The 14,712-nt window shown below is 31.9% G+C and overlaps 5 protein-coding genes across 5 annotated transcripts; all 5 read right to left on the minus strand.

Annotated features, from left to right (window-relative positions):
- Positions 1 to 416: 416 nt before the first annotated feature.
- Positions 417 to 3,444, minus strand: AT2G04060 (glycosyl hydrolase family 35 protein; the record flags this gene model as incomplete). The annotated part of the gene is made up of 10 exons (NM_126445.1): positions 417 to 878; positions 1,136 to 1,243; positions 1,422 to 1,544; positions 1,623 to 1,732; positions 1,818 to 1,961; positions 2,048 to 2,084; positions 2,237 to 2,386; positions 2,471 to 2,589; positions 2,675 to 2,762; positions 3,376 to 3,444. The coding sequence occupies 10 exons, from the start codon at positions 3,442 to 3,444 to the stop codon at positions 417 to 419; spliced, it is 1,410 nt and encodes a 469-aa protein (NP_178493.1).
- A 12-nt stretch (positions 3,445 to 3,456) lies between these two features.
- On the minus strand, positions 3,457 to 4,546 carry AT2G04062 (beta-galactosidase-like protein; the record flags this gene model as incomplete). The annotated part of the gene is made up of 5 exons (NM_001335214.1): positions 3,457 to 3,519; positions 3,737 to 3,775; positions 3,847 to 3,902; positions 4,117 to 4,327; positions 4,439 to 4,546. Coding segments are annotated over 5 exons (477 nt in total), but the record flags the coding sequence as incomplete, so codon positions are not given.
- A 3,491-nt stretch (positions 4,547 to 8,037) lies between these two features.
- Positions 8,038 to 8,457, minus strand: AT2G04063 (glycine-rich protein; the record flags this gene model as incomplete). The annotated part of the gene is made up of 2 exons (NM_126446.1): positions 8,038 to 8,324; positions 8,406 to 8,457. The coding sequence occupies 2 exons, from the start codon at positions 8,455 to 8,457 to the stop codon at positions 8,038 to 8,040; spliced, it is 339 nt and encodes a 112-aa protein (NP_178494.1).
- A 2,709-nt stretch (positions 8,458 to 11,166) lies between these two features.
- AT2G04066 (MATE efflux family protein) lies at positions 11,167 to 11,797 on the minus strand (the record flags this gene model as incomplete). Its single annotated transcript, NM_126447.1, has 3 exons — positions 11,167 to 11,217; positions 11,282 to 11,650; positions 11,702 to 11,797. The coding sequence occupies 3 exons, from the start codon at positions 11,795 to 11,797 to the stop codon at positions 11,167 to 11,169; spliced, it is 516 nt and encodes a 171-aa protein (NP_178495.1).
- A 237-nt stretch (positions 11,798 to 12,034) lies between these two features.
- On the minus strand, positions 12,035 to 14,163 carry AT2G04070 (MATE efflux family protein). Its single transcript, NM_126448.3, has 6 exons — positions 13,825 to 14,163; positions 13,193 to 13,737; positions 13,015 to 13,101; positions 12,870 to 12,926; positions 12,349 to 12,793; positions 12,035 to 12,277 (listed from the first exon to the last, which is right to left on the minus strand). Exons 1-6 carry the CDS (start codon positions 14,068 to 14,070, stop codon positions 12,227 to 12,229), a joined length of 1,431 nt encoding a protein of 476 aa, NP_178496.2. The 5' UTR covers positions 14,071 to 14,163; the 3' UTR covers positions 12,035 to 12,226.
- Positions 14,164 to 14,712: the final 549 nt, after the last annotated feature.

Genomic DNA, 14,712 nt, shown 5'->3' on the forward strand with positions numbered 1-14,712 from the left:
ACAGTTTAAGATTATTGTTAGAATTTTTGTTTATTTATTAGATATTTCAATGAATCTATTACACATGAGTTGCAATATGGATTAATTGGAAATATATATTATTATTTTTCATTATAGAAATAAATTGCGAAACACCTGTTATTATTAGAACTCCAAAGAGATAAACCAAAGAAATACAATTTTATCTTTGTTTGTTTAATTATTTATCATAAAATGTATTTAACTTCAATTGATGGAAAAAAAAAGTAGGGAAAATAATAACAGAAAAAACAACTCACATCATCATCATTCCTCCATATCTGGTAATGTGTTGTGGGATTTGGGAATTATTATTTATTTTATTTTATTTTATTTTTTTTGTCAAAGAGATGATATCATTCAATTAAGATAGAAACCAAGTACAAAGGAGGAGGGAATCAGATCCAGAAGTTAACAATACAACCATAAGGAGCATTCCACAAAGCCAACATAAGGTAGATAAAAAGATAGATAAAAGGATCGATAGGTTTAATCGACAAGAGTTCTTTGAGAGCTTTGAGCCAAAAGCTATAAAGCATTTTGGTACATGTGAGATCAAAGATTATCGACAATTCTTCCAAAGACGAGTCAATGGATGAACATATAGCCATTGTCAAGAGACCAAGTGGCGTTGTAAAAGTGGTCAAAGTCGTGAATCTCACTGGCCCGAAGAGAACTACACGAGAAAGTGCTTGGACACGGGTTCGAGCAAGGGTAATATTGCTTAGATGCTTGAGGATGATTGCTAGGTTTTTCGCATATTGAGAGATGAGCTCAGACATTACGTAGCGATATGGAGAGGAAGCTAGAACCCAGTTATGCAAGAGATGGGTGGAAAACCGTAACAGAACAGGTGGATCCTCTCTCACATGAAGTCCTCGACCATGGAGATTAAGAATTCCACACAAAGTTTGTATTGGGCTTTGCACTGAAGGAGTGTGAGCAGACCTGAGCTTCAAGCTTTTAAGGGTTTGGGAATTAATATGTTTCCAATTCAAGAACAGCTTTTTGTTGTACCTAAATTACTTCTCAATAGGAACCATTCAGTTTACAAAACACAAAAGAGAGGTAAATCACGCATCGATTTTTTTTTTTCTTTTTTGGTTTCTAGAAAAACTGGCCAGTAACGGCCAGTGTAATTTTCATTGATCGAAGCCTTTCCTTTTCCAAATCCCAAAAGATCGACCACAACTGGTTCACTTCCCAAAGGAGCTTTGAAAATAGTCTGAAAGAAACATTAGAATAATAAGATTTTAAATTGCATCTATAACTTTTTGGTAGCTATTGATTTTAATATCTACTTACCTTGTACTAAGTCATGGTTCAGTTGAATGGTACACTTTCACCTGACCATGTCGAAGGTGATTCTGAACTAAAGAGTTGGTTCTCAACCCCGCTTAAACCAGTTTTGTAGCTCCATTATGAGTAGACAAATATTTTACAACAGTTTCATCACCATTTCTTCCAATGATAAAAACGGGTCCAGTGATTCCAGCCGGGACGTTTTCGAAGAAAGCACCATAGTTCTTACAAAAAAAACATAGTTAAAAATAGGACATTAAAAGAATGGTTTTAACATAAGAATGATAAGATTTCGAACTCACCGGAAGGTCTACGGTTACGCTAAGGAGGGTAATGACATTAACACCAGGGTTGAACTTCGCGTCTTGCTCAAAAACATAGTGAAACTTTCCATTTTCAACGCGATAATTACCTATAATAAAAAAGAACGAATAATCTATAAAATGTTTTCTTTATGTGTTGAGTGTTGTTTAAAACTAGATAAGTCATTTACTTACCAGTATGTTGTCCATTGACAAAACCGTGAAGAACATGAGCAGTACTGTTGATACGAAGAGACATATTTTTTCCCCAAGCCGGATCTTGTTCTTTGAGATTAACCGTAGTCATGTACCAAAGAAAATCACTTTCGTCATTGCTTACTACTTTTTGATCAAACAATTGTCTCACTGTAGATTCTCATTTTCCTTTCAAGAGGACATTGTCTATGTTCTCTGGTCTCCATGACCATTTTTAAATCGAAGGCTCGTTCTCAGCTTCATTCGCTTTCTTAACCATCACAGAAGTTTGAGTGTTAATCAGAAATATATAAAACCATAAAAAAAAAGCCAATGTATTAAGGATTATAACTTGAATGTAATAATGATCACTGTTAAGAAAAACTGTAAAAAAAACTTTGAATGTAACAAAGACAAACCTTGGCGGTATTATAAGACTCAGTTTTGCAATCCGGTAAAATGCTCACATACCAAGCCGGGACATCATAAGATGTTCCTTGGAAATTGATTTTTGCATTCACGTTTCCAATGAAACAACTTGATCCTTCTTCTGTTTGATAAACCGTTGTCTATAATAATACATGTTCAAAAATAAATTCAAGAGTAACATATTTTAAATATAAAAATTGAAAAAAGCAGAAAATGAGAATTACCATGACTAAATTTCCAAAATCAGCGGTGGAAATATTTCCATAAGTGAGAGTTTTCTCCATAGCATGAAAAACATCATGAAGCTGTTTCAGGTGTCCGTATTTTGGTTGGTTCAAATTACCTAATAAATATTCATCATTGTTAGTACCTTTTATTTTAAAATCTTTAACCTAATTTAAATATGAATATAGTTTATAAATATTTACCAAATTCGTCAAGAGGAGCATCGTAATCATATGTTGTTGTGATGAACGGACCACCCGCGGTTCTATCAAAGTTGGTATGTCCATGATACTACAAAAACAAAGATAAACATTCATTATTTTTTTTTAATGATCATTAATGTATGTTCTTACTTTATCAATTAAGTTAAAGTTTCATTATTACTTTTTTAACATGTAGATATTATAATTTTTTTTTTACCATGTAGTAGTTTTGGAAAGCTCCTCATCTTTGGAAATATCTTGCAACAGCAAAAGCAACATCTTCGGTTGTTCTTTAAGGATCTTTACCTCCCTAATTCATATACCTATACAAATATAGAATAAATATATTTTTACAGATAAGAATAAATAAAAACTAACCATGAGAAAACATCTCTCGATCAAGGACATATCAATGAGGTCATTTATAAAAGTTTTGGGTCAACAATATTCAGATTGCATAAAAATATACGTTCTTATTATTAGTAAAAGATATTAAATTACAGCAATAACTAAACGAAAACTAACCATCCGGTCCAATTCTCAGTCCACATTTTTTTAGTGTTGGGGTTGTTTGGTGTAAAGTTGTCACAATAATAACTATTCCATGTGTTTACTTATAAAATCAAACAATTTATAGATCATTAGTGTTAATAAATGTCTAAGTTAATTTCATGAAAATCATTAACTTTAGCTAATTTTACCATTGGTTGAGGAGCATCATCTTGTTGACACATGATCCATGGAACACCAACATCAAGAGAATTAGTCATGTTTGCACACCACTAAATATATGCCATACCCGCTTCTCCGTATGATCCAATCACATTTCCATACTCATTTTCAATCTGCAAATTTAGGAAAACTAAAATCAAAATTGTTGTAGTTCTGGCTTTTGTATTTGAACTATGGTAGCAGTAATAGGCTTTAATAGAAAAAAACAAAAGATTGTATATTCTATAACCAAATAGATGTAAATAGTGGATAGCATCATGTTAAAAAAATTATTACCTAAGCAAGGATAATTAGACCTCCTTGTGATGCAAATAGCTTCTCTTTCTTGACCATTTCTATTATCATAGTTGTAAGATTTTGCATCTCATTCTACATAAAAATCATCCATATACTATTAATTAAAACAAAAGTATTACATGTAAAATTTGATAAATGATTACCATAAACGCAGTATTAGTAGTTCTGAATTCTATTATGGGCATATTATGCACCCACACTGAAAAACCTCTATTGAAAATGATTACATAATTAAAATATCAAAATTAGTGAAAAGAAAAAAAGAAAAAAACTAATATCATTATAAGCAAATGGAGAAAGACCAACATATATATAAACTTGATCGTATATGTTAAGTTATAACCACCAGCACTTTGCACTAAGAATGCATTGATGATATTAATAAGTAAAATGAAGCAAGTTTAGTTTATTACCCGTAATTCTACTATGCGCAAACATATGGTCCAATGCGTAGAACTCCATACATATTCCTTCATTTTGAATGGTTCTGAAGAAAAGAATAAGATCCAGATTTCCAGAAAAATCATATTGACGACGAGTAGGTTCATGTGCATTCCAAAAAACATAAGTCTCGATTGCATCAAGACCTCTTTCTTTGCCCTTCTTTATAAGATTCGGCCACATCTAAATTTGACAAAGTAACAACAAAAAATGTAGTTAATTAACAATCCTATTATGCTAAACATATATAATAGATTAACTACTAACGTAGATATAAGCTGATATGTAAGTTACCTCATCGGTACTACAAAAGTAATGGATAGAACCAGAGAGAAGAACTCGACGATGACCATAAATAGTGATGGCACAACCATCGTGAGAGACGATTGTGGCATATGCACAACTACTTACTACGAGACAACACAAAAGTGTACCTAACAGACGTTTCTCCGACAAGAAAAAATCAGCTCGTTATCCCTATTATTGTGGGTTTAATTATTTGTTATCTTTTTACTTAGAAATTTTTTTATCTGACTTGGTAAACACCGAAAAACAAAAAAAAATGTTTAGTTGTAGTTTCAGATAAGTTTTGTTTTTCTTATTGAGCTTTTAATAGATTTTTTTTCTTAAAAATTCCAAATGCTATTTTTCATTAAAATTATAAATCTATTTGAATCCCTATGGTTCCAGAAAAAGTCCACATGAAAATGTATATAATTCACTCCAAAAATAAAAGACATGTATTTTAACAACTCAACTTACAACGTTAATTCATAAGACAAATTTAAATAAAATTTAAGATATTTTATCAAAATATATGTATATATATACATATTCTTAGTAAATTAAATAAACATTTGTTATCATTTTTGTTATAATCAACCTTCACTTCTGGAATAATAATAATTGGTTTAAGAATCTATTTGGCCTTTGAATGAATCAACACTATGTACATCCTACTAAAACTTTTGTCTCCTCATTGTATCATTGTTTACATGGGTCATGATTAGTTTCGCTGTAAGAGCTATCTACGGCCTTAATTTTAAGTATATCCTTAAAAATTTAGCAATCATGATGTACTTTAATTTTAGAACTTAGAGACAAAAAAAAGTTAAAGAACGACCAACAATAATTCCTAAAGCTCTCGTTTCTTTGTCGTGAGGAATGACCAACAACTGTAAAAAATATTTTGTGTTTTATTATAGCCTTTATTTATCTTTTAGGTACAATTTTGGTTACCAATTAATTTTTTCTTCATTTAATATAATGTGTGTACATAGAAATACGTGTATACACATACATACATACATTAACAAACAACAATAATATGACCCAAAATACTAAAACACTAGATTTTAACCCGCGGTACACCGCGGAGACAATTTATTTTTTAAAATTAATATATATAAAAATTTGTAAATTATTTTATAGTTTACCATTGTTACTAAGTAACGTCCTGCCAAACCCGTCCTGACAAACCCGTCAACAAAAAAAAACTATTTATTTTATTAATGTTGATCTTATTTATAATATGTTTATGAATCATTGTCAAAATATTTTAGTCGTTGCGGGACGTTGAACCCACACATTTTTCGCCAATTGGTTAATATATGTTCATTCATAAAATTTCGAATCACAAAATATGACGATTTGTTTTTGAGATTTTTTTTAACTCTATATATTAAATAATGATGTTAATTATTTTTGATAGATTAAACTTTTTATAAATTCAAATATTAATAATGTTTTATGAAGTTTAAATATACAAATAATAATATTTAAAAATTAATATTTTTTGCCTTTTAGGTAATGATATAATAACTCTAAAAGCAAAAATTTAGAAGATTTAAATCTTTAAATAAATATTTTTATGCCTAAATAATTAATGTCAGTAGCGTGACATTGTAAATAAGTTCAAATACATGATTTGTTTATTTAAGCAAACAACGTTTAGTAAGAATAATATTTTTTAAACAAAAAACTTTGTTTTAAAATATTGTTAATAAAATACGTTTATGCTAATTTTAAGGGATTGATGTGAACTTTGTTTGGATTAAATTTGATTGATAATGTGATTGACAATTTAAATTAAAATTTTAAAGTAAAGTTAATTATTTTGGAAAAAATATTTAATGCTAATGGCATTGGGTTGTAAATAAGTCCAACTTTAGGATTTATTTGCTAAAATGGTTGCAAAAATGTATATATAGATTGTAGCATTAAATTAGGAAAAAATATATATATATATATATATAATATAAATAATTTTACATATATTGTTTATATATACATATAAATTTCGTCTTTAACATACATATTTTCAAAACTGTATTAACTATTTTTTATTAGTTTAATATTGTAGTTATTATTTAAAATATATTTTTTATATTCTCTTTTACTAGCACAAAAAATTTGTATACATTCAAACAAAATCTACAAAGAAAGAAGAAGCGTATTTGTCAATCAATTTTTATTTTTTATAGTTTTAAAATATAACATTCATCAATTGTTTTGTACTTTAAAATGTCTACAACACAATTTCTACCGCAACAAATATATATAGGTATATCCAAAGATTTACACAAAATTCTTACAAGTATAATCAACACACCTACAACAAATTTCGTACAACAAATAATTTACATCTACATCCCAATGAACCATCCACTTAAGTGAGAGTTACAGTAAACTAGCTCAATAGCTCTGGTTTAGGGGATTCAATTATCCATTTATTTTTATTGATTAAGAAAATATTTAAATTTAGAATTTATTTATTGTTTAGTTTATATATATTGAAGTTTATTTTCCTACTTTTATCTACTAAACCAAATATACTAATTTAAGTTTCCTTATAATTATCGCTTATTATCCAATTTTTACTAAATTAATTAGCTTTTACTATTTTCAATTTTTTTGGTTAAAGGAGAGAGTCAGAGCTTCCACTAAGAATGAAAGTAATTACAATCGGACACCTCTTGGGCATGCAGACCCATTGGCATCGCCTAACACTATTTTCTTATATATTTTACACGTTTATCTAACAACAAAATTACTTGATTAGATTAACACTAAAAAAATTTTGGAATATATAAAATGTAAACTATAAATTTAGCTTATATAAGACTGCAGAAAATAATAACTTCTTATCACATCATGATAAATATAACCTAATAACATTTTGGATAATTGTTATAGGACTATATCATTTTGGATAATTGTCTTATATGATATAGTCCTATAACAATTATCCATATTAAGTTTGATTTATTCTGATGTGATAAAAATTTATCATATTTTTACAGTTTTATCTATTTCGAATTATTGTGTGTATTAATCTAATCAAGTATTTTTTTGTTGGATAAACCATATATCTCTCCCTAAAACAATTTCTTGAAAATTCACATAAATTTCTTAATTCTCTAAATCCATATTATTCCCCAAAAAAACCCATATATCTCTCTCCCCAAAAAAACAAATTCTTAAAAATTCACATAAATTTTTAATTCTCTATATTCATACTATTCTCAACATTCCAAAACAAATCCCCCGTATATCTCTCCCCAAAATAAAAAAAAATCTTGAAAATTCACATAATTTTTGAATTCTCTAAATTGAATCCTTATTATTCTCAACGTTTTATTCCCAAAAAAAAAACACACTCCACAGAAAAGTTATTACACTGGCTCACAATACATGCATATATACAAATTCTTTATAAAAAAAACATTACCATTAACGTTTATCCGTAAGAAAAATATTTTACCCAATTTAAACACTCTTTCATAGATACATATAGCTACAAATACATGTAAATTAAATGATTCACCCACATTATATATTAAGCTTAATATTAAGTTGTTACGAAAATATATGTAGAGAGGAATGCTAATGGATCATTTCCACTTCCTTTGTCCGAACATGCCCTTGCCTCGTTTCCCCCCGAACATGTCATGCTTGCCTCTTTTGCCTCCGAACATGCCGTGCTTGCCACACTTGTAATTCCCTCCTCCGATACTTTGCTTTCCTCGCTTGTACTTTCCTCCTCCAAGTAATCCTCTTATGTATTTTCCATGGTTGTGGTGCTCGTAGCCTGCGCGATGACCCACATGGTGACCACCCATTGCAGCCACTACCGCTGTTGCCGCTCCTGCTATCAATCCCCCAACTCCTCCTCCAAGCCCTATTATATTCACATGATGAGATTATTCAATCAACGGTTAATTGGCATGTGAACCCATCAAACCAAATTGAGCTTATAAACCTAGACCAACATTATTTATAATCGATATGTCTCTAAACTGAACCAAAACCATGTTGACAAAAAAAAACACTGAACAAAAGCCACATTCTTTTATGTTTCTGAATTGAACCCAAAAAAAAAAAAAAAATCTAACTGAACAAAAGCCACATCCATTATATCATAAGAAGAATTAATCAATTATTCATCATGACATTATTTTTACTATTGGTTTCTCTTTGGTTGATATAACGAGCAAGAAACTTTCCTTGAATTTTTGTTCTAGTTTGAAAAACTTAGAAAATCAAAGCATAAAACATTTATTATCATTTTCGTTATAACGCAAGATTTGGTTAAAAACCTATTTGGTTTTTCTAGGGGTGTCAAAAATGGATAACTCAACACAACTCAACTCATATCCAATGACTTCAGGTTTAAATGAGTTCATGGGTTGAGCCGACTCATTTTATAGGTAATTTTGTTCATCATGCACAGTGGCGGAGGTATTATGTAATCATGGGGTCTATTGACCCCCATGGATTTTAGAAAAGTAGTTTAAATTTTGTTAATTTTTATAAATTGACCCTTTCCCCAAAAAATTATTGACCCCCATCAAATATGAATCCAACTAAATTCCAATAAAAAAATTTTAAAACTACAACATGTTAACCCAATTAATTTTATATATAATAATATACCCACTAAACTAGGTTAAATCTCAAATATTATTGCTTAACACAAATTAAATTACCTTAGTTTGAATGTATACTTTACCTTTTTCTCATTATGTCTTGTTTTTATTTTTTGTAATGGTAATTTGTTTTTTTTTTAAGTATCACTTGTGATAATATTTTCATTTTTTTTTCAAAATGTTTTTTTGTATTTGGCTTACAAAATAATTTGACCCCATGGCTAACTATCCTGCCTCCGCCACTGATCATGCATATGGTACAAATATAATCGTTAGTCAGAAATCTGAGTATGAGAGTACAACTATTTACAGAGCCGTTTATCATAATCGTATAATTGTATGTGTTCTAATGCAAGTAACTAAGTTTAATGGCTTGATCATTATTTGTAACAAGATTAGATCAATATTTTTTTATGACAATGTAACAAACGTCAAAGAAAAGTTTGGTTATTAAATTTTAATATTTATATAAATCAGATCAAATCCGAAATTTACATGAATGTATATATATATCCGGCAATAACCTAAGAACGGGGCAAAGAAAATTCCGTTAATAGTCAATTTTAAGAAGTGGCAGCATCAATTTAAAATACAAATGGTGGACGTCGTCGTCAACACTCAACAGTCGTCCAATATCAGCATTTTGGAAATACATGATAATAAACTTGGGGATCACGTTCCGATTATCTATGACTAAACAACAAAGGCAACTCAAATAATTACTTGGGAATCAAATTACAATCATCGTAGATTAAACATTGTTTTAATTAAAAGAAAACTGTCTTAATTAAGAAAAACATTTTTCTTTTTTTTAAATAACAACTAGACAGTTCAAACGTGCAGCTGAGGCTGATAGAAAGGTAGGAAATTCGTTTTAACTTTTGACCGCTAAGCCTACTAATTAAATGACATAACATTAGTGCACTATGTGGAATTTGAATCTTCTATAAGTATTTTTCATTTATATATATTTGATGATGTACGTCAAGAAACATATGTGAAAACTCTTATGGATCATTACTGTAAAATTATTATGTTTGGACCATATATAAGAGAGTTTTAATTTTCTTTTGTGAATTTTAAAGTCAATACTAAAAGGTATAGACCAACACAACAGATAGAATTTACTTCCAAACAATAAGTAATACTTAAACTTTATTCTTATTGATAATAAATTCTTTTACAAGTATTATCTCGGATCTTACTTGACTTATTCTACCCAAATGATCAATCCCGAATAAAAATAACTAAGCCTAATTCTCACCTCTGTTTCTTATCACTCACCCGTAAAGATAAAGAGAACTAACACACTCACCTTCAAGCTTTTGCAATGCTTTAAAGTTTATAATTGTATAACAGTATTTTAGAGTGCTCAAAGCGGCTCAACGCTAATTCTAGAATACTTATACCTATTCTCCAGAACTCTAAACCCTAGGATCTCCGAGAATCACTAAAAGGAATCTTTCTTGTTTCCCAAGCCTATTCATTTCTTATTTTTCGAGAAAGAATATCTTCCATATCTTCTCGACCAATTTTGTTTTTGATACCACGCCAAGTCAGCTAACTTCTTTGGCTCGTTACATCAATCGCCTTAGCTCGTCCATGTCAACTCCTGCATCCATGTCAGCAACTCAAACGTCTGATGTGATATGATGTAGCTTCCTGATATCCAGCAGCGTCCTGATCGGTTGATGGAATCTACTTCAAATAATGTGTTAAATCTGGTTGTGTCATACCATCCATTTTTAGTGGACTTATTGGGATAATGGATAGGACTCACGTAGTCATTATAGCCATGTTTTTTTTGGGGGGTTTTGGGTCCAGAAGCGCCTCGCTGCACAAGTAAATGAGTTTTTATTAACTTGTTACATTTGTATACCAAGATTCAAGAAAATAAATAAATCATCTTTCAGCATGTGCAATTCGAATAATTTTTACAAAAAACCTGCATGTGAAAAAATGTATAAAACCTGCATGTGAAAAAATGTATAAAACCTGGATATAAGTTTTACGAAAAATATTAAAATAACATTAAATATTTTCTTGCACATGACTTCCAAATACTTTGAGATAGCTCTGAGGAACAACCTTTATTTAAACCAATCCATTTTTAGTTGAGATTATTCTCTTCCTTGCCTTCTCAGCCTGCAAATAATAGAGTCTAGTTACTTCAGAGCATTCAAAAAACTAGAATGTAACAAACTCTAACCTGTTCCTTCCAGTTCATGGAGGCTGTGACGATAGCCAGTAAAGTGGCTTGCACCGCGGATCCAACCATAACACCGCACCAGAGTCCTTTTCCATTCCACTCACGACTGAAAGCTAAGTAAACTCCAACAGGAGCTCCTACAAGATAATAAGCCACCACGTTGATCAAAGCTCCAATGTGTTGCCACCCACATCCCCTAGCCACTCCATTTAGAACTGCCGTTAATCCGTCGAGGATGAAGGAGAGACAGAGCAAAGGAGATATGTCAGCAACATAGTCAACAACTTCTTTGCTGTTGCTGAATGTGTAGCCTATGATGTTTCGGCAGGTGAAGAGAAGTGTGCTAAAGAAAGCTGTTACATAGCGATTCTACTATGGACAATTCCTTCCGACCTTTATTAGATCCACGACAGACGACACCTCCTTCTTCTTCTCTATGCGCTTGATGGATACCTTCAATATCTTCTCTACATAGAATCCTGGCGAACGGCTATAATTGTGCACACTTGCCTCCATTAATCTACAAATCTGTTTATAAATCGCAGTAGCTGAGACTCGAAGCCTACACCTCTTAATGTAGAAGCATTAATGAACATTTTATCAACCATTGGACCAAAGGTACTTCCACCAAATTATTCCCATTTAGTATATGAAAAAGTAAAGAAAACAAAGAAATTTATCTCTCTCTCGTAAAGGATTAAGAAATAGATAACCGTGCTTTAGCAAAAAAAAAAATGTGCAAAATTATTTGTTCTAATTAAAAAAACAATTTCTACATAAGCAAATTTTAAGTATTGATAAAACAGGGATTTATACAAAAAATTATAACACACCGACTATGCTGTAAGAAATTTTTGCAGCTTTATTTTGACAGTATATAGCCGTAAAACAATTGAGCAATGAGAGTTACAAATAGTTTGAGATAGCTCTCAGAAACACCATTCTTTAAGCCAATCCATTTTCACTTGAGATTAGTCTCTTCCTTGCCTTCTTGGCCTGCAAATCATAGATTCCAGTTACTTTAGAGAATTAAAAAAAAAAAAGAATGTATTGTAATAAGCTCTAACCTGTTCCTTCCAATTCATGGAAGCCGTGACAATAGCCAGTATAATGGCTTGCACAGCGGATCCAACCACTACACCACACCATAGTCCTTTTCCGTTCAACTCACAACTGAAAGCTAAATATATTCCAACCGGAGCTCCTACGAGATAATAAGCTACTACGTTGTTCAAAGCTCCAATGTGTTGCCAACCACATCCCCTGGCAACCCCATTAAGAACTGCGGTAAATCCGTCAAGAACAAAGGAGAGACAGAGCAAAGGAGATAGATCAGCCACATAGTCCACAACTTCTTTACTGTTGCTGAATGCGTAGCCTATGATGTTCCTGAAGGCGAAGAGAAGTATGCTAAAGAAAGATGACTCTACAAGCCAGAGACAAAGCCCTGCCAATACTGAAACCCTAGCAACTTGAGGAATCCCAGCTCCCAATTTGTTTGACACGCGTGTGCTGCAAGAAACCAAATGACTTATATTGTTTAGGAAGAAGATGTTGAATATGGTTGGTTAAAAATTAGAGTTCATACCTCACAGCGGCCGCGACTCCAACTGGAATCACATAGTGCAAAGTTGCTGTTGTAAGACTTGCATGAAAGAAATAGGATTCGTTAGCTTTTTTAGTATAGATCGCACTAGTAAAGATAAAAAGAAGTCCTTCTATATGAAACTTACCAAATTGAAAGAACAGAGGTCTCGAGTTTTGGGTTTTGGAGAAGACCTGAACAGAGTATAAGTAGCTCAAATAGCCACCATTCTAGGCTGTAAAAGGCAGACCGAGAAAATGCAAGTGAGATAAGAAGAAGCATTGGCGTATGTAACTTGACCAACAAGAAACTTTTAATAGACTTACCAAAGCATTGCCGCTGATGGGACTCCATAACGGAAGAACTGCTTGACAGAAGACAAGAAATCTTGGGATACAAATCGGCGAGTCTTCTCGCAAGAGCTGGAGAATCTCACATAACATGAGAGTGTCATAGCGAAAAACCAGAAAGACACACTAATAGCCAAGGCAGCTCCATTGCTTCCCAAACCAAGTGCGGAAACCAAAGTCCAGCAAACCGCAATGTGGAACAAAAGGGTGGTCAGGGCAAAGTAAAGCAGTGGAAGAACCAACCCTTGTGCTAGCAGAAACCGGGTCAGTGGTAAGACAATCGCATGGGCAAACAAAGTCGGTATGAGCCGCAAGGCGTAGGAGCCAGCGACTCTGGAGATGTCAGGGTCTTGTCCGAGAGAGATCAAGAGTTTTTCCATGTATATCCAGAGAATTGATATGAGGACACATATAGGGATGTTAGAGGAAATTGCGGAGTATGTATAGGTTCCCATTTTTTCGTATTGTTTGGCTCCATAAGCTTGGCCAGAAAGAGTTTCTAGTGAACCCACTAACCCAAACTGCACAAAGAATTGAAGTATTTATCAAGATTTCAGAGTCAACTTGATTTTGAACATAAGAGGAGAGAGTAGTCATAACATAATTACCATAATGCTGAAACCGGAGACATTTGTGAAGGAGGTAGCAAGAGCGACACCGGAGAGCTGGAGCTCGCCGTTGTGGCCAGCGACCATGACTGAGATGACTGGCAATAAGTACTGTGCAATGGTCACGGTGGCCATAGGAACAGCCAAGCGGCTCACTTTCTTCAGCTCGACATTGAGCTGACCACTTTTCCATGTGGCTTTACAGGGGACTATCTGCTCATCTTGCGGAAGAAATGGCTCTTCCATTGTTTTAGGTTGTTAATTTTTTTTTTGTCCTTATTTTTTGTTTGTTATTGTTTTGTGTTGAAAGCCTTGTCTAGTACTTTAATTGTCTATAATTTATGCGGACATTCTTCCATCTTTTATAGACACTAGACAGACGACGAAACCAATGTCAATGTCAACGTAGACTTTTCTTTTTTGGAAATTGTGGGAATAGAATATTCAAATTACATGACTCTTAGCTCGACCAGTGGAATTCTATATTTTCCACGAAGATCCTCAAAAAGTATATTATAAAAGTCTACATGATAAAGTATAAAGTATTACTAAAGTTTATACATCAAAGTTTTCAGCAATGACGTTGTATAGTTTCTCTTAATAAGTTTCCGGAAAACAATAGTTTTTTTTAAGGTGAACATACATCATGTTTTTTATTGTTAAAGGAACATACATCATGTTTTTTGCAAATGACAAAATCTTCTAACAACTTCACAAGTTATAACAGTTTTATAAAACTGTTATAAAAGTCATGTATATTAAACTTTTTATTACTTCCATAAAAGTCAGATATCACAATAACCTAATAACAAAGACAAACAAAAGAGACAATTCGGTCATTTTGAAATACAAATGGTGGACGTCGTCGTCAACACTCAACAGTCGTCC

The sequence above is a fragment of the Arabidopsis thaliana genome, chromosome 2, assembly GCF_000001735.4.
Source record: "Arabidopsis thaliana chromosome 2, partial sequence".
Taxonomy (NCBI): Eukaryota; Viridiplantae; Streptophyta; class Magnoliopsida; order Brassicales; family Brassicaceae; genus Arabidopsis; species Arabidopsis thaliana.